This window comes from Leucoraja erinacea, chromosome 2 (genome assembly GCF_028641065.1).
Source record: "Leucoraja erinacea ecotype New England chromosome 2, Leri_hhj_1, whole genome shotgun sequence".
NCBI classification, from domain to species: domain Eukaryota; kingdom Metazoa; phylum Chordata; class Chondrichthyes; order Rajiformes; family Rajidae; genus Leucoraja; species Leucoraja erinaceus.
Genome location: NC_073378.1, coordinates 138,197,166 through 138,221,832, shown reverse-complemented (window position 1 = coordinate 138,221,832; position 24,667 = coordinate 138,197,166). Strand labels below are relative to the sequence as shown.

The following is a 24,667-nucleotide window of genomic DNA, read 5'->3' as shown; positions in this document are numbered from 1 at the left end:
ACCCCTGGGATCAATCTCGTGAACCAACGCTGCACTGCTTCAATCACAAGGATATCCTTCCTCAAATTAAGACCAAAACTGTACACAGTACTCCAGATGTGGTCTCAACAGAGCCCTGTACATCTGCAGAAGAATCTCTTTACTCCTATACTGAAATCCTCTTGTTATTATGGCCAACATTCCATTAGCTTTCTTCACTGCCTGCTGACCTGCACGCCAATTTTCAGTGACCGGTGTACAAGGACACCCAGGTCTCGCTGTACCTCCCCCTTACCTAACCTAACCCCATTGAGATAATAATCTGCCCCCTTGTTTTTGCCACCAAAGTGGATAACCTCACATATATCTATATTATACTGCATCTGCGACGCATCTGCCCACTCACTCAACCTGTCCAGGTAACCCTGCAACCTCCTAACATCCTCGTCACAGTTCACACTGCCACCCAGCTGTGTGCCATCCGCAAACTTGCTAGTGTTGCTCCTAATTCCCACTTTCAACTCATTAATAGATATGGTAAATAGTTGCAGCCCCAAGTCAGGCTAACTGGTCTGTAAATCCCCGTTTTCGCACTCGCTCCTTTCCTGAAAAGTGGGATAACATGTCATGTTTTTCTCCAATCCACAGGGACTGAATCTGAATCTATTGAACATTGGAAAATGATTACCAATACATCCACTATTTCTAGATCCACCTCCCCGAGGACCCAGGGATTCAGACCATCATGTCCAGGGGATTTATCATCCTTCAGTCCCATTAGCCTACCCAATACTATTTCTCGCCTAATGAAAATTTCGTTCAGCTCCTCTACCCCTTAGATCCTCTGTCCTCCAGCACATCTGGGAGATTGTTTGTGGCTTCCTTAGTGAAGACAGATCCGAAGTACGTATTCAACTCTTCTGACATTTCCTCTTCTGACATTGCCCATAATAATTTAACCCCTGTCTGCCTTCAAGGGACCCACATTTGACTTTGCTGCTCTTTTTTCCCTTAACATATCTAAAGAAGCTTTTACTGTCCTTCTTTATGTTCCTGGCCAGCTTCCCTTCGTACTTCATCTTTTCAGCCCGTATTGACCGTAGTCAGTGTAACCACCAAGGTCATTGGATTAAGTTACAAAAAATGTCCGTGTACTAACACATAAAATACTCCAAAACGAAGCATAAAACGTGCGGGCGGCGTTTTATTGAGTGAAGCTGAATCAATAATGATCTTATCTCGATTTACTTTTGAACGACAGTTCACTTTAAGTTGCTTCCTCATTTTTCAGTGATTTCCCGATAATAAAAACGGATTTAGCCGGAGATACATTTTAGTATGTTGTCAACCTCCCGTGTTTATCTGAGTAATATGTTTTCGCCAAATTTCCTTCAACCAGTTCTGCTGCGGAGCAAAGATTACTGTACGCTTTCTTGGAATTTCCGAAATATTGTGTTCTTCTCCCGCCGTCGCGTTATGTTTTATGTGTAGGAAGGAACTGCACATACTGGTTTAAACCGAAGTTAGATAAAATAAACTGGAGTAACTCGGCGGATCAGTCAGCATCTCTGGAGAAAAGGAACATGTGACGCTTCGGGTCGAGGCTCTTCTTCAGACCCTTGTTTAATGCCTGATGAATAAATGTTCTTAAATGGATAAGCGGATACTTTGGATATTCCAAAGATGCAATAAATATGGATTGCACATCATTTGGAAAACAACAAGTGACCCTTTGCAGTCTAAATTCAAACTTAACCCAGCAGCCAAATGCAGGGTGGCGATCCGAAACATGTTCTCCACAGATGTTAATTCACCACTTTTGTGTTTCAAGACAGCAGCACCAAGGTAGCGGGAGATGGTGGGGGGAAATAGTGAATGGAACACAAGCCTTGCTGTCCTGTAGACTCTGCAGAAACCTGTTGGGTATGAGAGGTTTAGAGGGATAGAGGCCAAATGTGAGACGAGGACATCCCTCAGTCTCCTGCACTGCAAAGAAAAAAAACCTCAAACCTATCCACCTTCTTCTTGCAACTTCAGGAAGGACCTCCAGGAAGGACCTAGCTTGGCATGAACAAGTTGCACCGAGGGGACTTGTTCCGTGCTGCAACACTCTATGACTCCCCATAACCAAACCATGTAAATCTCTCAGAGCGGGAACCATTCTTGAAGCGCACGGAGATTGTGCCAGAATCCCTGGTCTACAGGCAGGACACAAAGTTGGCGATGTATCGAACTTACAGGGACATTGACCACCCCCTCGCCTCTCTGAGTATTTTTTCCCCGTACATTCTTCCTCTATTTGCAAGGCCTCCCTTGAACTGAAACGCTCCAATTGATCGCTCTCTACCGCAGGGATTTGCTCCCACATTATGAAATTGTTTAGAATTTACAGCATGGGAACAGGACCTTTGGCCCACCGAGTCCACGTCAACCATCGATTACCCGAACCCAATTTCTCGTTGATCCCACTTTCGCATCCCACACACTAGTGGCAATTTACAGAAGTCAATGGACCCACAAACCTGTGCGTCTTTGGAGGTTTGCTACTCCGCTCTGCTGGTCACAATGATTATGAATTAATTAACCTTCACCCCCCCCCCCCCCCCCCCCCCCCCCCCCCGGTTCACGCACATGGAATTAGTTCTTCTATATACACGGTTTAAAGACTCATATCAGCTTTACCGCTTAATTTTCAATTCATCTCAGCCCCAATCCAAAAGAAAATCACTCCATTGTTGATTTTTAAAGAAAACGTGCCTTACGGGGACTGCAAAGACTTAATAATGTTGCTACATACACTTCAGTAATATATAACTCTGTATATTTAAATCAAACATCAACATAAAATGGATTTGACACAAAGGTTCACTGTCACCATTTTAATATGGTAGTAAAAACAGACGAGAAACGTGTAGAGTGTTTATAATAATGTCGACATATGATAGTGAACGACAATCTTCTGTTTGAGTGATGTAAACCAACCTGTGCCCTGACAGGGATTACACCAGGCATTTATCTATTCCATCCTACCATTGAATTATTATTTGAGGGCACTCACACCATGCCACACATTACCATTGCAGGTCGACCTAATTTCAGTGTTTAGTTACAACAGGCAGATTACTTAAACATTCTTAAATATTGTCAGATAATTTATTTACCCAGGGGCTGTAAGTGGAAACAAATGGAATGTATATTTAGAACATAAACACAGAAAAATAATTGCTTTACCCAAAGAGTGACAAATGTTTGGAATAGTCCTCTAACAGAGAAAAGTCCAAATGAAATCATGATAGTTGTAAACTCACGAGCCACTAAGGTAAACGCACGGGCCACTACGTTCCTACAACGTCTTTAAATGTTTCAATTTTTAACTTCAAAAGTACATTTTACTCGTGGAAAACGTTAAACATGTTTGAATTTTTTCAAGAGTTATCAAGTTTCACGGATATCTGCCGTGAGCGCCACAAGTCGCTAAGTTGTGTCCACGGGGTGTGAGTGGCGGGGCCTAACCGCAGCGGCTCGACTACAGTCGTCTGTCTTTTTTTATTTTTGTCTTGTTAAATTCATGTCTTTGAGTCGGTTTTTATTAAGTTTTTAGCTGTGTATATGTGGGGGGTGGGGGCTGTGGGGAAACCGTTAATATCTTCTCTGTGCAGGGACCCGACTATTCCCTGACGGGTCTCGGATGTCGTTGGGCCTAACATCGTGGAGCCGGCGGCGACCTCCAGCCGGGACTAACCTGAGGAGGTCTCCAGTTGCAGAGCCTGCGGAACGGACATCGCGGAGCTGGCCAACTTCGGAGTGGGAAGAGCTGTGGTGGCGCGCGGCTGCGACCCGACTTTTGGAGTTCGGAGGCACCGGCCGCAGACCCGGTGGACGTGAACATCGGGAGCTCGCAGGTCCCTGGTGGGAGACCGCTTTTCCGAGCTCCGCAACGGCGACTTCTCCCGCTGGATTTAAGGACATGGAGCCGGGGCCTAACATCACCCGTCTTAAACGGCCTCAGGACTTACCATCGCCCGCCGGGGGCTTTAACATCGGAGCCCCAGTTCGCCACGACACTGCAGTTGGACTGCTGGACCACGGGAGAAGGAACAAAGGGAAGAGATAAAGACTTTGCCTTCCATCACAGTGACGAGATGTTGGAGACTCACTGTGATGGATGTTTATGTAAAACTGTGTTAAGTGTGGGTCTTGGATTGTGTTGTAATGTTAAACTGTAGAAGTGGAATTTCGTTCAAACCCAGGTTTGAATGACAATAAATAGCATTCTATTCGAGTTCCGATCTTCCCGCTACGTTAATTGTACGTGATTACCACGATTTAACTTTGTTTTAAACTCAGTGTAACTCGTGGGTGAGCTTGCATAGTGTGACAGGTCAAGCTTCCCCCTCACCTAAAACCTTTACCCTCTGGTTCTTGATTCCCCTTCCCTGGGAAAAGACCGATGTATTCCACTCATGATTTTATTCTCCTCTATAAGATCACCCCTCATCCTCCTGCACTACAAATAATAAAATCCTAGCCTGACCCACGACTCCGTATAGCTGAGGCCCTCGAGTCCTGGCAACATCCCTGTAAATCTTCCATGGTGTTTTGTGTTCCATGATGTTTGTGTGAATTGAATTGTTTGTGTGTCTTGTAGGAATAGTTTTGTTTGTATGGCTGTAGAAACGGAGATTCGTTTGAGCCTCACTGTGGATCACATGCCCGATATATATATATTGGTTGATTGAGAGTAGGGAGAGAGATGAGAGCAAGTGTGGGGAGAGAGGGGAGAGAGGGAGAGTGGGGAGAGAGGGAGAGAGGGTGGTGAGAGAGGGAGAGAGAGAGGGGGGGAGAGAGGGGAGAGAGGGGAGAGAGGGTGGGTGGAGAGCGCACGGCCAGAGGGAGCTGATTGATGGATTAACAAAAGTATTTAAGAAGAGAATAAACACTGAAACAAGCTGTTCTAAACCTGGCAGCTGTGTCACAGAGCTCTGGTTACTTGGAACTGTTGACTTCAGTACAGAGTGCTGCAGGCTGCAACCTGCCCAGTCAGGTGATGTGTTGTTCATTATTTGTGTAAGACCGCATTATAAGAGCGCACAAGGCCAGGGCCAGAGTCTGGATGCGATGGGTAGTTAGATGCAGGAGGAGGCCATTCGCCCATTCGAGCCAGCACCGCCATTCATTGTGATCATGGCTGATCATCCCCTATCAATAACCCGTGCCTGCCTTCTCCCCGTATCCACTAGCCCCTAGAGCTCTATCTAATTCTCTCTTAAATCCATCAAGTGTCCTGGCCTCCACTGCCCTCCGTGGCAGGGAGTTCCATAAATTCACAACTCTCTGGGTGAAAAAGTTTTTTCTCACCTCAGTCTTAAATGACCTCCACTTTATTCTAAGACTGTGGCCCCTGGTTCAGGACCCACCCAACATTGGGTTCATTTTTCCTGCATCTGGCTTGTCCAGTTCTTTTATACTTTTTTATGTTTCTATAACCCCCCCCCCCCCCCCCCGCATCATCCATCTAAACACCAGTGAATACAAGCCTAGTCTGTTCAATCTTTCTTCATATCACTGTCCCGCCATCCCAGAGATCAATCTCGTGAACCTACGCTGCACTGCCTCAATCACAAGGATATCCTTCCTCAAATTAAGAGACCAGAACTGTGCACAATACTCCAGATGTGGTCTCACCAGAGCCCTGTACAACTGCAGAAGTACCTCTTTACTCCTATATTGAAATCCTCTTGTTATGAAGGACAAGGTTCCTTTGGCTTTCTTCACTGTCTGCTATACCTGGACGCCAATTTTCAGTGACCGGTGTAGAAGGACACCCAGGTCTCCCTGTACCCCCCCCCCCCCCCCCCCCCCCCCCGTCCCCGCCTTACCGAACCTAACCCCATTGAGATAATAATCTGCCCCCTTGTTTTTGCCGCCAAAAAGGATAACCTCACATTTATCTATATGATACTGCATTTGCCACGCATCTGCCAACTCACTCAACCTGTCCAGGTCAACCTGCAACCTCCTATCATACTCTTCGCAGTTCACTTGCTAGCGTTGCTCCTAATTCCCTCTTCCAAATCATTAATATATATGGTAAATAGTTGCGGCCCCAACACTGAATTCAGGCTAACTGGTCTGTAATTCCCCGTTTTCTCTCTCGCTCCTCTCCGAAGTACCTATTCCACTCTTCTGCCATTTCCTTGTTGTCCGTTATAATTTCACCAGTGCCTGCCTTCAAGGGACCCACATTTGACGTTGCTACATTTCCCTTAACATATCTAAAGAAGTTTTTACTGTCCTTCTTTATGTTCCTGGCCAGCTTCCCTACGTACTAATGCATACAAAGTGCGGGCGGCGTTTTATTGAGTGAAGCTGAATCAATAATGATCTTATCTCGAATTACTTTTGAACGACAGTTCATTTTAAGCTGCTTCCTCATATTTCAGTGGTTTCCCGATAATAAAAACGGATTTAACCGGAGATACATTTTAATATGTTGTCAACCTCCCGTGTTTACCTGAGCAATATGTTTTCGGCAATTTTCCTTCAACCAGTTCGGCTGCGGAGCAAAGATTACTGTCCACTTTCTTGGGATTTCCGAAATAGTAGGTACTTCTCCCGCCGCCACGTTATTTTTCATGTGTAGGAAGGAACTGCAGATACTGGTTTAAACCGAAGATAGATAAAAAATAAACGGTTGTAACTCGGCGGATCAGACAGCTTCTCTGGAGAAGAGGAACATGTGACGCTTCGGGTCGAGACCCTTCTTCAGACCCTTGTTTAATGCCTGACGAATAAATGTTCTGAAATGGAGAAGTGGAGACTTTAGATATACCAAAGACGCAATAAATACAGATTGCACATCATTTGGAAAACAACAAGTGACCCTTTGCAGTCTAAAATCAAACTTAACCCAGCAGCCAAATGCAGGGTGGCGATCCGAAACATGTTCTCCGCAGATGTCAATTCAGCACTTTTGTGTTTCAAGACAACAGCACCAGGGTAGCGGGAGATGGTGGGGGGAAATATTGAATGGAACACAAGCCTTGCTGTCCTGTAGACTCTGCAGAAACCTGTTGGGTATGAGAGCTTTAGAGAGATAGAGGCCAAATGTGAGACGAGCACATCACTCAGTCTCCTGCACTGCAAAGAAAAAAAACCTCAAACCAATCCACCTTCTTCTTGCAACTTCAGGAAGGACCTCCAGGAAGGACCTAGCTTGGCATGAACAAATTGCACCGAGGGGGCTTTTTCCGTGCTGTAACAATCTATGACTCCCCATAACCAAACCATGTACATCTCCAAATATGCTGCCTGACCTGCCGAGTTACCCCAGCACTTTGTGTCTATCTACGAGCAAATGGTCCTACTTTAGAAGAGGTGACTTGGTCAAGGCCCAGATTCCCTGCAATGTCACTGTAACTGGATTAGGCAGGAAACGGGTTGACTTTAGGTGGAGAGAGCAGAGAGATAGAGTGAGAGTGGGTGGAGAGAGATGAGAGTAAGAGTGGGGAGAGAAGAGGGTGAGAGTTAGAAAGGGGAGAAAGGGGAGAGGGGGGAGAGGGGGGGAGGGGGGAGAGAGAGGGGAGAGGGGGGAGAGAGGGGAGAGGGGGGATAGAGGGGAGAGGGAGGGAGAGAGGGAGAGAGGGAGAGAGTGGGAGAGGGGAGAGAGGGAGAGGGGGAGAGAGGGAGAGAGAGGGGAGGAGAGAGGGGAGAGAGAGGGAGAGAGGGGGAGAGAGAGGGAGAGAGGGGAGAGAGGGGGGGAGGGGGAGAGAGGGAGAGGGGGGGGAGAGGGGGGAGAGAGGGTGGGTGGTGGGTGAGAGCATGGCCAGAGAGAGCTGATTGATGGATTGTACGTGATTACCACGAGTTAAATTTGTTTTAAACTCGGTGTACCTCGTGGGTGAGCTCGCCCAGTGTAACAGGTCAAACTTCCCCCTCACCTAAAACCTTTACCCTCTGGTTCTTGATCCCCCTTCCCTGGGAAAAGACCTCTCTATTCCACTCATGATTTTATTCTCCTCTATAAGATCACCCCTCATCCTCCTGCACTCCAAATAATAAAATCCTAGCCTGACCCACGTCTCCGTATAGCTCAGGCCCTCGAGTCCTGGCAACATCCCTGTAAATCTTCCACGGTGTTTTGTGTTCCATGATGTTTGTGTGAATTGAATTGTTTGTGTGCCTTGTATGAATCATTTTGTTTGTATGGCTGTAGAAACGGAGAGGGAGAGAGGGAGAGAGGAGAGAGAGAGAGAGAGAGAGAGAGGGAGGGAGGGAGAGAGGGGGAGAGAGAGAGAGGGAGAAAGGGTAGAGAGGGTGGGTGGAGAGTGCATGGCCAGAGGGAGCTGATTGATGGATTAACAAAGGTATTTAAGAAGATAATAAACACTGAAACAAGCTGTTCAGAACCTGGCAGCTGTGTGACAGAGCTCTGGTTACTTGGAACTGTTGACTTCAGTACAGAGTGCTGCAGGTTGCAACCTGCCCTGTCAGGTGAGGTGTTGTTCATTATCTTGTGCCAGACCTCATTATAAAAGCGCTCAAGGGCAGGGCCAGAGTCTGGATGCGATGGGCAGTTACAGACCCTCACTGCATCCTTCTCAACAATGACTTTGACTATCCCAGTTTTCTGTTTTGTAACGAAATCACTTTCCCCACAGACAGACTCGTCTTTCACCATTCCCCTTCTGATTGAAAGTTGCAGCAGCAGCTATGACATGCAATTTGCATTTCTAACACATTCGTTTCTGTGTAATCACTTTAGCTGTCTCTCAGCAGCTCATCAGCCAAATGCCTCCGAACTAAACACCAGCCTGGTCCCGTCAGAAACTTCCCTCTGTCCCAGCCTTCCTTCCCTCGCTCCCCCCACCCTCATTACAACATTACACTGCCTTGTCCACGCCATCACTCCACAGTTAATTTTTAAAGAAAACGTGACTTACGGGGGCTGCAAAGAGCTAATATATTTTGCAACATACATTTCAGTAGTATATAAGTCTGTATATTTAAATCAAACATCAACATAAAATGGATTTGACACAAATGTTCACTGTCACCATTTTAATATGGTAGTAAAAACAGACGAGAAACATGTAGAGTGTTTATAATAATGTCGACATATGATAGTGAACGGCAATCTTCTGTTTGAGTGATGTAAACCAACCTGTGCCCTGACAGGGATTACACCAGGCATTTATCTATTCCATCCTACCGTTGACTTATTATTTGACGACATTCACACCATGCCACACATTCCCATTGCGGGTCGACCTAATTTCAGTGTTTAGTTAATACAGGCAGATAACTTAAACATTCTTAAATATTGTCAGATAATGTATTAACCCGGGGGCTGTAAGTGGAAACAAATGGGAAGTATATTTAGAACATAAACCCAGAAAAATAATTGCTTTACCCAAAGAGTGACAAATGTTTGGAATAATCCTGTAACAGAGAAGAGTCCAAATGAAATCATGATAGTTGCAGACTCACGAGTCACTAAGGTAACCGCATGGGCTACTTACAGGGACTCACTGCATCCTTCTCAACATTGACTTTGACTATCCCAGTTTTCTGCTTTGTAACACAATCACTTTCCCCACAGACAGACTCGTCTTTCACCATTCCCCTTCTGATTGAAAGTTGCAGCAGCAGCTATGACATGCAATTTGCATTTCTAACACATTCCTCTCTGTGTAATCACTCTAGCTGTGCCTCAGCAGCTCATCAGCCAAATGCCTCCGAACTAAACACCAGCCTTGACCCATCAGAAACTTCCCTCTGTCCCAGCCTTCCTTCCCTCGCTCCCCCCACCCTCATTGCAACATTACACTGCCTTGTTCACGCCTCTCACTGAGTGCTGTGTACAGCTCAGGCCACCACATTACAGGAGATGTGTGCAGAGGAGATCCCCAGACACTACTCTGTTCAGAGGGCCTTCAGTTATGGGAAGGTATTAGATAATCTGGACTTTTTTTTTTTTTTTTTTTTCCCTGTAATGAGCAAGATAGAGAGATAGACATTATGCAGGGCATAGATATCTCATTCCCCACGATAGGGACATAAAATGGAGGGCAGATGGTTCAGGTGAGTGGAGAGAGATATAAAGGGGAGCTGAGGGATACGTTTATTTTACTTAGAGAATGGTTGGTACCTGGAACACGCTTTCAGATGAGGTGGTGGAATGTAACACAGTTACTTCATCTCAGGAGCATTCACACAGAGGTAATTAGGCAAGACACAGAGGGATAGGGTCTCGATCCAGTCAAACAGGATCAGTGCAGATTGGCAAAAAGGTTAGCATGGACGTGATGGGCTGAAGGGTCTGCCTGTGCCCTATTATCTGTGACTGACTCTGTCACTCTCTCTACCTACCTAGATGCCGCCTGACCTGCTGAGGTTTTCCAGCATTTCGCCTTAGATGTCCTCTGCTATAAGAGTGACCATTCATTCTGTAGGTCCCCAGTATGTGTGCACTGACTATGGGCTGATCTGCAGTCTCTTGCCAGTCACTCAGAGGCATCACACGGCTCCCATTGAGTGTCACTGTTTGCAGTGTGCAAGGTCACCCGGCTCCCTCTGCTCTGACAGACCTGTACCTTAGGATACAGACACAACAGCAGAAGTCCTGCTGAAGTCCTGCCTCCCCATCCTCTGCCCCTACCTCACTAACCTCTTCAATTCCTCACTGTCCCAAGGAACTGTCCCCTCCGCCTTCAAAACTGCTGCTGTCACCCCAATTTTAAAGAAACCTGATCTGTATCCCTCCTCTCTCAGCAACTACCGCCCAATCTCAAACCTCCCATTTCTTTCTAAAACCCTGGAGCGTATTGTCACCTCACAACTTCATTCCCATCTCCATGCCAATAACCTATTCGAACCCCTCCAATCTGGTTTTCGCCCCCTCCACAGCACAGAAACCGCTCTTCTCAAAGTCCTCAATGACCTCCTCACCTCTGCTGACACCGGTTCCCTCAACATCCTCATCCTCCTCGACCTGAGTGCAGCCTTCGATACCGTGAGCCATAATATTCTACTCACCAGACTCAAAGACCTCGGTATCGAAGGTACTGCACTCAGCTGGCTCCGTTCCTACCTTTCCAACAGATCCCACTTCATCTCGCTCCATAACCACACGTCTGCTACAGCCACAGTCACTCAAGGCGTTCCCCAAGGCTCCGTACTCGGCCCCCTCCTCTTCATCATCTACATCCTCCCCCTTGGTCAGATACTATAAAAACCTGGATGCAACATAACTTCCTCAAACTCAACAGCGATAAAACAGAATTCCTGCATTGCCAAACTCAGACCCTCTCTCACACCTCACGCTGCTGAAAGACTCATCCATGCCTTCATCTCCTCCCGACTAGACTACTGCAACTCACTTCTCCTTGGCATCAGCTCCACCTACATCAACCGACTCCAACTGGTCCAGAACACAGCCGCCCGACTCATCACCCACATCACATCACCCCCCCCCCCCCATATCTCACTGCCCTCCTCTCCCCCCAACCATCACGGTCCCTCAGATCCACATCAGCCGGTCTCCTCTCCATCCACAAATCCAACCTCCGCAGTTTTGGGGACAGAGCCTTCTCCAGGGCAGCTCCCATGCTCTGGAACTCGCTCCCCCAACTGATCCGCAATTCTGAGTCCCTCACCATCTTCCAGTCCCGGCTCAAGATCTATCTCTTCACCTCTGCCCCATGTCCCCCTCCCTTTTCATCTGTGCTTGAATTGTTGCTCATTTTTTGGTTTGATTTGGTTTGTTTTTGTTTTTGTTTGTTTTTTGCCCTGCCTTGTAAAGCGACGTTAAGTCCCTGAAAAGCGCTATATAAATTCAATTTATTATTATTATTATTATTATTATTATTATTATTATTATTATTATTATTATTATTATTATTATTATTATTATTATTATTATTATTATTATTATTACAGCCGGGCTACTATTTGGGGTCTGTAATTAACACCAATTAGTGTCTTCTTGCCTTTGCAATTCCTCAATTCCGTTCTCGACTATCCCATTTGACACCCCACCCCCCTTATTCAGCTTAAAACCACCCGTGTAGCAGTGGCAGAATGCCGGTCCCCCACCTGTCAAGATGCAATTTTGTACAATTCCCGCTGACTCCAAAACAGATCCCAGTGATCTAAGAATCTATATCCCTGCCCCCTGCACCAGTTCCTCAGCCATACATTCAGGTCCCGTGTCTCCCAGCTTTGTGTCATCTGCAAATTTGCTAATGTTACTTTTAATCCCTTCATCTAAATCATTAATATATATTGTAAATAGCTGCGGTCCCACCAGCAAGCCTTGCGGTATCCCACTAGACACTGCCTGCCATTTTGCCAGAAATTCTCCTTCCTCCACCTCTGCCGCTTTAAAGTCAAAGTCAAGAGTATCTGTGTCGTGTCTTTACTCGGGCCTGTGCCTCCGCACTCACCACACGGTCCGGCACCGACTCTGCACAAGACCGCAAGAAATTGCCGAGAGTTGTGACTGTAGCCCGGTCCATCACGCAGACCAGACTCCCCGCCATCGACCCCATCTACACTTCACACTGCCTCGGTCATTCCCTCTTCTCCCCTCTCCCATCGGGCAGAAGAACCGGTTACATGAACGCAAGTACCACTAGATTCAGGAACAGCTCCCCCCCCCCCCCCCCCCCCCCCCCCCCCCCCCAGTTACCAGGCAATTGAACGGTCCTGACATAAGCTAGGATGTACTCACGATCCTTCAACCTACCTCGTTGCTGGCCATGCACTTGTTTTGCTTGCACTTTCTCTGTAGATGTAACACTATATTCTTCACTCTGCTTATTTTCTGCTCAGCGCTACCCGAGGGTCCGGCCCCAAACATCACCTATCAATGTTCTCCAGGGATGCTGCCTGACCTGCTGAGTTACTCCATCAAGAGAGTCGAAAAAGGACCTGTTGTACTCATATATTTAGTCTTTTAGTTTAGTTTAGAAATACAGTGTTGAAACAGGCCCTTCGGCCCACCGAAACCACGCCGACCAGCGATCTCCGCATTCTAACACTATCCTACACACCAGGGTATGTGTTGTGATGTCCTTGGCCAGCACGCAACACAACGTGTTTCACAGTTTCTCCATTCCCGTGACAATAATAAATCAATACTAATCAACCGAAAGTTAATTTTATTGCTGGTATCTCCAGCGGTGCCATAAATCCCTCGCCCAGTTTTGCTGGATTCCTGACAAACGCCCTTTGGCCAGGATGTGGTCGGGGGTGGAGGCTCCAAGACGTGGTCGAAGAGGGAAGCTCCAGGGGGGAGGGGCTCCAGCCCTCATCTGCCCCACAACAACAGGGCGAGCGCTGCTACTTAAGGCGGGGAAAGACATTGCGAGGAGCAGAGCTGTTGAATCGAGGCAGTGGGAAGAGCTCTGAGTTCGCGGAAAGCAGCAGGAAGGAGGCGACACAAAGTGTGTACGACACAGGGTAAGGGTCTAGCTGAAATGACGGCGGGCGTGGGTGAGTACGAGGGAGAGGTAACTATGATGAGCTGCGATGGTTTAGAGGAAACCTGCAAACGGAGTGTCTCACCCACAGGGTTTCAGATGACCAGGCAACGGAGAGAGAATCGTACACAGGATAGGCGGGTGTGGGACTGGGGAGACTGGTCCACTGGCACTCGAACAGATTGGATGAGATAAACAGTCTCTCGCTGTGCCGTCATCATTCTTACTGCTCGCCCCGGGACTTCTCCGTTCGCACCTTGCCCGCTGGAAATGTGGTGGGGGAAGAGAGTGGCCGAGGGGGGTGAGGGAGGGAGGGGGAGTAGAGCGACCCACAGCCCCTTACCTCCTCCGACAGCGTAACTCCCCCCCGTGTGTGTGTGTGTGTGTGTGTGTGCGCGCGTGTGTGTGTGTGTGTGTGTTACCCATTGCAGGAGTAAGTTAGCGGGAAATCACAGCCCCAGAACAGGATGAGCAGCTTTTGCCGACGGGAGAGTGGGACCCGGCTCTGGCGCAGCCTCCTCCAATCATTTATACCGTCCATTCCCTACACAGACGCTGCCTTGCCCGCTGAGTTCCTCCGGCACTTTGTGTTTTTGCTCCGGATTCCAGCATCTGTGGTTCAGGTGAGGTAATCGCTATCACAACATGGGGGTTACACAATTTATTGGTAGGCGCACGAGCACACACACACACACACACACGAGGTTTGGCCCCTGTGGACGCTAATATCGGGAGCTGACCTGGTTGTTGACCGACTCCGAACTCCAGCAACAGCAGCTTCGTCCGCCCCGAATCGTGGGCTTCACTCGGCTCGTTGGCGGGGCCTTTCATCGCACCGTGCGGCGATGGAAGATCCCGCGGCCGATTTTAAGCGGCGCCTGGCGATGAAAGGCCCCGCGGAAGGGCCGGATCAAACTCCGCACTATGATATTTGCACCACAAGGACGTCTCCCTCAGTCCCACCCTCCTACTTCGCCTCTGACTGACGCCTCCCTACTTCAATCATCGCGCTGAATCATCATGTCCTACCCCCACTGCTTGCTGACCGACGTCTCTCTCGTCCAATCGGTGCCCTCGACCATCAGTCCCCCACCCCGTCACGCGGAAATTTGTAATTAAAATGTTTTTCACCCAATTTTAAAATCCGGGTTACAAAACATGGGGGGAATTATCGCCCACCTCCCAAAACATGGGAGATTTCCGCCCGTGATTGTGATTGTTTTCTCCCTAAATTCACAGGAATTATCTAGATTCCACCACTAACCTGCACGGGGTGGGGGTGGGGGGGGGGGGGGGGGTACCGCGGCCAATTAGCCTGCCGACGCGGACGTTTGTGTAAACACGCGGAGGGGTCCCACGGCATTGAACACCTAACGTTAGGATTGAACCTACAAGGCAACGGCTCTATGCACTGTTCGCCGCCCTAACATGGGTTCGGGCAGGGATGTTACAGAAGTATGTTTTTTACTCAAGATTCCAGCATCTGCAGTCGATTCTTTAGGTATTTTCGTCATTGTTTTTTTAATGAACAGGCCGCGAACTCAGTGGGCCGAAGGACCTGTTCCGTGCTGTATCTACCTGTGACTATGACTGCGTGGGAGGAAGGACCTGTCTCCGTGCTGTATCTACCTGTGACTATGACTGGGTGGGAGGAAGGACCTGTTCCGGGCTGTATCTATCCTGTGACTATCTACCTGTGACTATGACTGCGTGGGAGGAAGGACCTGTCTCCGTGCTGTATCTACCTGTGACTATGACTGGGTGGGAGGAAGGACCTGTTCCGTGCTGTATCTACCTGTGACTATGACTGGGTGGGAGGAAGGACCTGTTCCGGGCTGTATCTATCTGTGACTCGTGGGAGGAAGGACTGGGTGCGTGACCGTCTGCTTCGCGTTTGACCTCCGTAGCCGCGACATGGCGCAGGATTTCGTTCAAACATTAATCTTGTTCTCTATTAACTCCACCCAAGTTCCCTATCACCCACTTCCCTCCCTCCGCCTTTACAATTCACCCCCCTTCTCCCGTTATCTAACATTCCTTTACCTCCCTTTCACCTCCAGCGTTTGGCACCTACTCAGCCCATCTGCCAATGACCCTCCCGCCTGTATTCACCTATAACTTGCCAGGTTTTGTCCTGCCCCCACCTGTTTTCCATCTCCCACCTCCCCGCACCCCGTCAGACTGAAGAAGGGTCGCGACCCGAATCTTTGTCTGTCCATTACCTCCACAGATGCTGCCTGAGCCGCCGAGTTGCTCCAACGCCGTTGTTTTTGTTTGAGATTCCAGCATCTTCAGTTCTTCGTGTCTCCGTTAATCTGGATCTGTTTGAACTGTTTCTTTCCAGCAGCGGCGCGGCGCAGACCACACCCGGAGTCCCAGGATCCAGGCCCAGTCATGGCGGAGAGCGCGGAACTGCTTAGCGCTTCGGCGCAGCTAGCGGAGAACATGGCGAATGCAACTGTAGCGATGGGGCTGTTGAAGGATGTAGCCAAGTTCGCCGCCGCGGCCGGTGTGATGTCGGGAATCTTCCAGGTGGGCGGCATCATTCTGCAGCTGGCGCTGGGAAAGCAGGACAGCGAGGAGCTGACATATATGAAGGAGCAGTTCCAGATCGTCAAGAACCAACTGGATGTGATTTCTGATCAGATCGGGGACGTGCTGAGGGAGATCGAGATGAGCACGGTCGATAACCAGTAGTTCGCCATCGAGGAGAACCTCAAGAACCAGTTCCGCAAATACATGGAGATCCTGAGCTCAGCGCCCGAGTTCCGCGACAAGGAGCGAGACGAGTTCCTCGACCACTTCGTCGCGACCAAGGGCGACCAGAACCTGCACACGCTCTTCGACGGGATCATGGGCAACGCCGCCGTCTTTGGGAAGCCCATCCTGGAGACGGCCATGAGCTATGACCAAAGGAACCGGCGCCTGATGGAAAGCATGTGTTGCCGGCTGAAGGAGCTCTTCTGCATCGGTCTGATCGCTCTCCTGGGCCACGCCGCCGTCACCGGCAACGACGTGGAGGCGTTGAAGAAAGAGTGGAACAAGAAACTGGCGAAAGTAGAAGCCAAAATGAAATCCATGGTAGATCAGTGCGTCAGCGAGTTTGCGCAGCAGGCAGAGATAGATGTCGAGAAGATGGTGACGGACAAGGGGGGGAGAGATAACAAGGCGTGCACCACCTTTATCCTGAAGGGACTAGAGGATAAATACGACTGGGTCCGCTGGTCAGTGCGCGTCTATAATCCAGTCGGGGGCTTTGACAATCACTGTGTTGATGGCCCAAACCGCTTTCATTTTTTCCGGCTCAATGACGTCAACGTGGTTGTGTCCTACGCCATCGACCCAAACTCAATAGACGAGGCACATATCGGCCAGTTGATGGAGGGCAAGGATGGCTGGAGTGACGCCAGAAAAGTGGTCGACTTCATCACCGACGTCACGCCCAACTACATGGTCCACGCGGTCAAGCGCTTACAAGGCCTGTGGATGAGCAATAACTTCCCCGACGGCTGCCACTTCTGGGAGAACTACAGTGGGGTCACCCTCTGTGTCCACTCCACATGATGGCCCCAGGAGCGAGCCGGTCCCGTCATGGCGGGGTATGTTAGAAATTAAATTGATCAAATATGTGATTAAAATGAATCCGGACCCAATCAGTTCAGTGTCCGCGTCCTAGATTTATCAGCGTTACAATTCGTCGCTTGGTGTGCAACCGGTGAGCAGCCGCTTCCCCAGTTTACTGACCGTCCGCTGAACACCAAGCGCTGCAGACACGACCCTGTCTGGTTACCTCCTGCACTCAGCAGCCGCTGCCCGGCAAACAACACAATGGCCACCGGCAGCGGGGTCTTCTGATGCCCTTTATCCTTGTAGATCAATCGTTGTCATTGCTTGGCTGTGCTTAAAGTGATTAATCGGTTCTGTGAAAATATATACGATGTACATGTTAATCAGTTCAATAAATTCGAATCACAAGTCAAGTGTTTAATTGTCATTTGTAACCACAACGGAACCCTGAAACTCGTGCTTGCTGCAGCGTAAAATCTTGCAAACGGAATAACAAAGTGATAATATGTAATAATACAAAACAATGTCACCTATTCCTTTGCTCCAGAGATGCTGCCTGTCCCGCTGAGTTACTGCAGCGTTCAGTTTAAACAAGCATCTGCAGTTCCTTCCCACGCAAAATAATCACCTTATTCTATGGAACCATAACCCGACGTTATATTGCATCGCCCCTCAGCCTCCTGTGCCCCAAGGAATAAAGCCTTACCCTGCCCAACCTCTCCCTATAGCTCAGGCCCTCGAGTCCAAGCAACATCCTCAAGGATCTTCTCTGCGTTCATTCCGTCTTAGTAGCATCTTTACCCCACTTTCACCTCGCACCAACCCCTTCCTCAGCGACAGGTATTCCAGGACATCAGGTGCTGGTTAATACCGAACTGCAGGTGCTGGTTTATACCGAAGATGGACACATAGTGCTGGAGCATCTCAGCGGGTCAGGCAGCATCACTGGAGAAAAAAGGAACAGGTGACGTTTCAGGTCGAGATCCTTCTTCAGATTGAAAGTAGAGTCGGGGGGGGGGGGGGGGGCGGGGCGGGGGGGGGACCGGAGGTAACTAAAGACTAACACATGCTGGGGCCGGTAACAGATGACCAATGAAGGGTTTAGCCCACAATGGTCCATTGCTGGCTGGGGAAGAGGTGATAAAGACGGGAGAGAAGGGTGCAAACAGTCCACTGACAGCGGATCAGATCCATACATCTGTACTATTATGAGTTAACAAAAATTGGTGTCCGAGCTGGAGGTAACGACTTCGTTACAAAAATGTTCTGATGCCTCGTCAAATGTGCGGGTTACCCGGTGGAGGTTCCGTGTGGAAACAGCCGACATTACCATCACCTCTGGGTGAATCCAAGCAAAGCCAGTAATCAGAGTTCCCAGACATCCCCCCTGCCATTCGGTTAATTTAGTCTATTCCGTCACTCAACCATGGCTGATCTATCTCTCCCACCTAACCCCATTCTCCTGTCTTCTCCCCATAACCTCGGACAACCGTACTAATCAAGAATCCATCTCTCTCTGCCTCAAAAAATATCCAACGACTTGGCCTCCGTAGCCTTCTGTGGCAAAGAATTCCACAGATTCACCACCACCTGACGAAATAAATGTCTCCTCATCTCCTTCCTCAAAAAACGTCCTTTAATTCTGAGGTTATTGCCTCTAGTCCTAGACTCTCCCACTCGTGGAAACACCCTCCCCACATCCATTCTATCCAAGTCGTTTCTATTCTGTATGTTTCAATGAAGTCCCCCCTCATTCTTCTAAACTCCAGCGAGTACAGGCCCAGTGCTCAACCTAGGCTTCCCCACACAAACGCTCATCATAGGTTAACCTACTCATTCCTGGGATCATTCTTGTAAACCTCCTCTGGACCCTCTCCAGAGCCAGCACATCCTTCCTCAGATATGGTGCCCAGAATTGCTCACGGTATTCCAAATGCGACTTTACCAGCGCCTGAAAGTGCCTCAACACTGTTTTAGTATTCTAGCCCTCTTGAAATAAATGCTAGCAGGTTTGTTTCCTTGATACCGATTCGACTTGCAGATTATATTTTTGGGGAATCCCAAGTCCCTTTGCACCTCCGATTTCTGGATTCCCACCCGATTTAGACAATTGTTTGTCTTTATTCCTACTACCCAAATGCATGACTCCACAATTTGCCACACTATTTCCCATCTCTGCCCACTCCCCCAACCTGTCCAAGTTGCCCGCTCACGTGCCTGCCAAGGTCTTAAAAGCCACGATCGTAAATCCGGCCACCACGACTCCTGGCCGAGCCATCGGGTCGCCTTTCACTATGGGTGTAAAAAGTTTGTCCTGCACATCTCCTTTAAACGTTTCTCGTCTCACAAATACATTCTATCTGGCAATTAATATTTCCATCCTGGAGAAAAAACTCTACAATGTTATAAACTTCTACCCAATCATCTCTCATTCACCGACGCTCAGAAGAAAACACCCTCATCCCTCTAAACCAGGCAGCATTCTGGTATGAGGAATGGTCCTGACCGAAAAGGCGCTCATCCATCCATCCCGAGATGCTATCTGACCTGCTGAGTTACTCCAGCACTGTGTGCTTTTTTAGCATTCTGATAAACTTCTGCACTCTCCCCAAAGTCTCCGCGTCCTTCCTGTAATAGGGCGACAAGAACTGAACTCAATGCTCCATAGACTAGCCGAACCGATTTTTTATAAAGCTGCAATATGACTTCCTGGCTCAAATACTCAATGGGCAACCAGAGAAGGCAAGTATACCATACGCCTTCTTTAACCCACTATCATAGAGTGATACGGCGTGGAAACAGACCCTTTGGCCTAACTTGCTCACACCGGCCAACATATCCCACCTACACTAGTCCCCTCCCACCTGCCCCGCGTTTGGTCCATATTCCCCCAAACCTGTCATATCCGTGTACCTGTCTAAATGTTCCTTAAACGTTGGGATAGTCCCTGCATCAAATACCTCATCTGGCAGCTTGTTCCATACACCCACCACCCTTTGTGTGAAAAAGCCACCCATCAGATTCCTATTCAATCTTTCCCCTTCACCTTCAAATGATGTCTTCAGGTCACGGTCACGGTGGCGCAGCGGTAGAGTTGTCGCCTTACAGCGAATGCAGCGCCCGAGACCCGAGTTCGGTCCCGACTACGGGTGCTGTCTGTACGGAGACTGTACGTTCTCCCCCCGTGACCGTGGGTTTTCTCCGAGATATTCGTGTTTCTCCTACACTCCAAAGACGTACAGGTTTGTAGGTTAATTGGCTTGAGATATGTGTAAATTTTCGCTAGTGTGTGTAGCATCGTGTTAAGGTTGCGGGGGTTGCTGATCGGCGCGGACTCGGTGGGCCGAAGGGCCTGTTTCTGCGCTGTATTTCTAAACTAAACTAACTCTGTGCAAGAGACTCTGTGCATCTACCCAATCTATTCCTCTCATGATTTTATACAGCTCTCTAAGATCACCCATCATCCTCCTTCACTACAACATATAGTCCCAGCTACTCAACCTCTCCCTCTAGCGCACACCCTCTAGTCCTGGCAACATCCTCGTAAATCTACTCTGTACCCTTTCAAGATTGACAATATCTTTCCTATAACATGGTGCCCAGAACTGAACACAATATCATCTTCCCATCACATCACATCTTCCCATCTCCCCCCATGTTGCCTTCCTCAAAGACCGCTCCCTCCGTAACCCCCTTGTCAATTCTTCCCTTCCTTCCTGTACCACCCCCTCCCCGGGCACTTTCCCTTGCAACCGCAAGAGATGCTACACTTGTCGCTTTATCTCCCCCCTCAACTTCATTCAAGGACCCAAGCAGTCGTTCCAGGTGCGACAGAGGTTCACCTGCATCTCCTACAACCTCATCTATTGCATCCGCTGCTCCAGATGTTAGCTGCTCTACATCGGTGAGACCGGTGTGCCCTAGGTCTCCTCCATGAGCGATCACCACCGGAAATTGGAGGAACAGAACCTCACATTCCACTTGGGGAGTCTGCATCCTGGGGGCATGTACATTGAATTCTCGCCATTTTGTTTAGCCTTTGTTAGAAACATAGAAACATAGAAATTAGGTGCAGGAGTAGGGCATTCGGCCCTTCGAGCCTGCACCGCCATTCAATATGATCATGGCTGATCATCCAACTCAGTATCCCGTACCTGCCTTCTCTCCATACCCCCTGATCCCCTTAGCCACAAGGGCCACATCTAACTCCATCTTAAATATATCCAATGAACTGGCCTCAACTAACCTCTGTGGCAGAGAGTTCCAGAGATTCACCACTCTATGTGTGAAAAAAGTTCTTCTCATCTCGGTTTTAAAGGATTGCCCCCTTATCCTTAAGCTGTGACCCCTTGTCCTGGACTTCCCTAACATCGGGAACAATCTTCCTGCATCTAGCCTTTCCAACCCCCTAAGAATTGTGTAAGTTTCTATAAGATCCCCTCTCAATGCCCTAAATTCTAGAGAGTATAAACAAAGTCTATCCAGTTAGCCCTTGCTGTCTCCTCCCCTTCAAATCTCCCTCAGCCCTCGGGCACTAATGCCTCCTTTTTCGTTTCTTCTCCCACCTAGTGCCTTTATGACCACCCTATCTACCTGAGACTCCACCTTCAAGGAACCTTGCACCGACACTCCTAGATCTACTCTTACTCTACAAAACGCGCATGTTAGACTTTCCAAAATGCAACACCTCACACTTCTGCTGCGAGTTGTGTTGAACTTTCAGGGGGTTGTGGTCATGGGTTGGAAGAAGAGTTAAATGAGCTTGTGTCTTCAGCGGAGCGATTCCCACCCGCGGACACAGTTAGTAATGTAATACCAGCTCTGCCCAGCGTGCGGCAGCATTGCACCTTAAACCACCTGCATATTGGAGTCAAGAGTTGCAGATCGGTCCAGCACAAAACAGGCCCTTCGGCCCACCTCATCAACGTCGACGACAAAAGATACAAAGTGCTGGAGTAACTCAGCGGGTCAGACAGCACCTCTGGAGAACATGGGTTGGTGTCGTGCCGACCCGAAACGTCTTATCCATGTTCTCCAGAGATGTAGCCTGACCTGCTGAGTTACTCCAACACTTTGTCTTATTTTGTTACTGGCATTTGCAGTGCCCTATGATTACAAATTATTCATTTGGTTCCGTTTGCCAGCGCCTTTTCCCTCTGAACATTTCCAATCCATGTACCAGTCAAGATGCATTTTCTAATTGTGTTATATTCCCAGTCTCAACTACCTTCTCTGGCAGCTACTTCCGATTGTGAGTATATATACTCTAACATAGAAACATAGAAAATAGGTGCAGGAGTAGGCCATTCGGCCCATCGAGCCTGCACCGCCATTCGATATGATCATGGCTGATCATCCAACTCAGTATCCCATCCCTGCCTTCTCTCCATACCTCCTGATCCCTTTAGCCAAAAGGGCCACATCTAACTCCCTCTTAAATATAGTCAAAGAACTGGCCTCAACTACCTTCTGCGGCAGAGAATTCCAGAGATTCACCACTCTCTGTGTGAAAAAAGGTTTCCTCATCTCGGTCCTAAAAGATTTCCCCCTTATCCTTAAACTGTGACCCCTTGTTCTGGAATACCCCAACATCTGGAACAATCTTCCTGCAACTAGCCTGTCCAACCCCTTAAGAATTTTATAAGTTTCTACAAGTTCCCCCCTCAATCTTCTAAATTCTAGCGAGTACAAACCGAGTCTATCCAGTCTTTCTTCATATGAAAGTCCTGCCATCCCAGGAATCAGTCTAGTGAACCGTATCTGTACTCCCTCTATGGCAATAATGTCTTTCCTCAGATTAGACCAAAACTGTACGCAATACTCCAGGTGTGGTCTCGCCAGGTCTACACCAAGACCCCCTGTAACAACTGCATGTATGAAACATACCATCTTTCCTGCTGCTAACATTTCAATGACAAACACCCATGTCCTTTCCCCTTTTCCTAATGGCCAATTCAGCTAACATACCATTCGCTTTTTTTCAATCAATCAATCACTGCCTTGCTGCACCAAGTGCAAAATGCCTACCTTCAGTGATGACCTGGCACATGAAATTTACCTTCATGACACCCAGGTCCCTCGGAACAGTATAAATAGCAGGTAAAAAACACAATCTCATAAAAAAAAAAAATGTCCCCGCTGATTTTTGCCAGTTATTAAAAGTGTCCGTGCCAGCCGCAGAGTCACAAGTGACAGTTGGTAGATAAGCTAGCAGCCTCGTAGTCCGGGCTTTGATGCTTCGATATCTCTTGCCTGATGGCAGGAGATCCAGGTGTGTGTGGAGGGGGTGCAGTTTGTCCTGGCAATTTTGCCAGCGGCTCTGGAAAATGGAGACGCCAATAACCTCACCAAAGTGGATAACCACATTATACTGCATCTGCCATGCATTTGCCCACTCACCCAGCCTATCCAAGTCACCTTGCAGTCTCCTAGCATCCTTCTCGCAGCTAACACTGCCCCCCAGCTTCGTGTCATCCGCAAACTTGGAGATGTTGCATTCAATTCCCTCATCCAAATCATTAATATATATTGTAAATAGCTGGGGTCCCAGCACTGAGCCTTGCGGTACCCCACTAGTCACTGCCTGCCATTGTGAAAAAGACCCGTTTACTCCTACTCTTTGCTTCCTGTCTGCCAGCCAGTTCTCTATCCACATCAATACTGAACCCCCAATACCGTGTGCTTTAAATTTGTATACTAATCTCTTATGTGGGACATTGTCGAAAGCCTTCTGAAAGTCCAGATATAATACATCCACTGGTTCTCCCTTATCCACTCTACTAGTTACATACTCGAAAAATTATATAAGATTCGTCAGACATGATTTACCTTTCACAAATCCATGCTGACTTTGTCCAACGAATTCACCACTTTCCAAATGTGCTGCTATCCCATCTTTAATAACTGACTCCAGAATTTCCCCCACCACCGATGTTAGACTAACTGGTCTGTAATCCCCGTTTTCTCTCTCCCTCCCCTTTTTAAAAGTGGGGTTACATTAGACTGGAATAACACCGTCTTTGTCTTCTTGTGTGCATCAGCAGGCGCAGTTCCATGTTCCTACCCTCTGTGTTGAAAACCGAACCCTCAGTCCCCGCCTTGACCCAGCTGACACCCTGCCCAAACCATCTCCGGTAAAAAAAAACAAGTCACAGAGTGCAGGAGTAACTCAGCGGGTCAGACAGTACCGCTGGAGAACTGGATAGGCGAGGTTTCGGCTCGAGCCCCTTCTTCAGAATGATCTACATATCCGGCCCTACCTCAGTTCGGGCCGGTTCATACAGCCACCCATACTACCCTACCCTACCCCCCCCCCCCCCCCCCCCCCCCCCCCCCCCCCCCCACAGTTGTCAGACTGGCTTAACCTGCGATGGTCTGGACGGACTGGAATAAGACGGGATGTTCTTTTTCACCAATTAAATGGTTTTACGGGCCGCACCCGTGTCAATCGCCCTCGCCTGCTGCACCGATCCCCCGCCCACTGTTATCTCTCGTGCATTTATCTCCCTCTCCACCCTCCACCCTCCTTATCCAGTTTATCCCGGTGAGTCAACGTCGCCTCCGCTCAACGACAAGACCGAAGTTTGTGCCAGAAGCTTCCTGTCACAAACTCAACCCCTCCCTCCCCCTGCACGGCC

General features: G+C 48.6%; 1 protein-coding gene and 2 long non-coding RNA genes across 3 annotated transcripts; 1 reads left to right on the top strand and 2 right to left on the bottom strand.

Moving 5' to 3' along the window:
• Positions 1 to 6,446: 6,446 nt before the first annotated feature.
• LOC129716167 (uncharacterized) lies at positions 6,447 to 14,765 on the bottom strand. Its single transcript, XR_008726604.1, has 2 exons — positions 14,204 to 14,765; positions 6,447 to 6,779 (listed from the first exon to the last, which is right to left on the bottom strand). It is a non-coding gene; the product is annotated as an uncharacterized LOC129716167 (long non-coding RNA).
• LOC129716093 (protein rapunzel-like) lies at positions 13,287 to 17,438 on the top strand. The gene is given in 3 exon segments (XM_055665983.1): positions 13,287 to 13,443; positions 14,016 to 14,086; positions 15,808 to 17,438. A coding segment is annotated over 1 exon segment (1,170 nt). The 5' UTR covers positions 13,287 to 13,443; positions 14,016 to 14,086; positions 15,808 to 15,857; the 3' UTR covers positions 17,028 to 17,438.
• Positions 17,439 to 17,572: 134 nt separating this feature from the next.
• LOC129716173 (uncharacterized) lies at positions 17,573 to 24,285 on the bottom strand. Its single transcript, XR_008726606.1, has 3 exons — positions 23,859 to 24,285; positions 20,077 to 20,251; positions 17,573 to 17,975 (listed from the first exon to the last, which is right to left on the bottom strand). It is a non-coding gene; the product is annotated as an uncharacterized LOC129716173 (long non-coding RNA).
• Between the last annotated feature and the right edge of the window lie 382 nt (positions 24,286 to 24,667).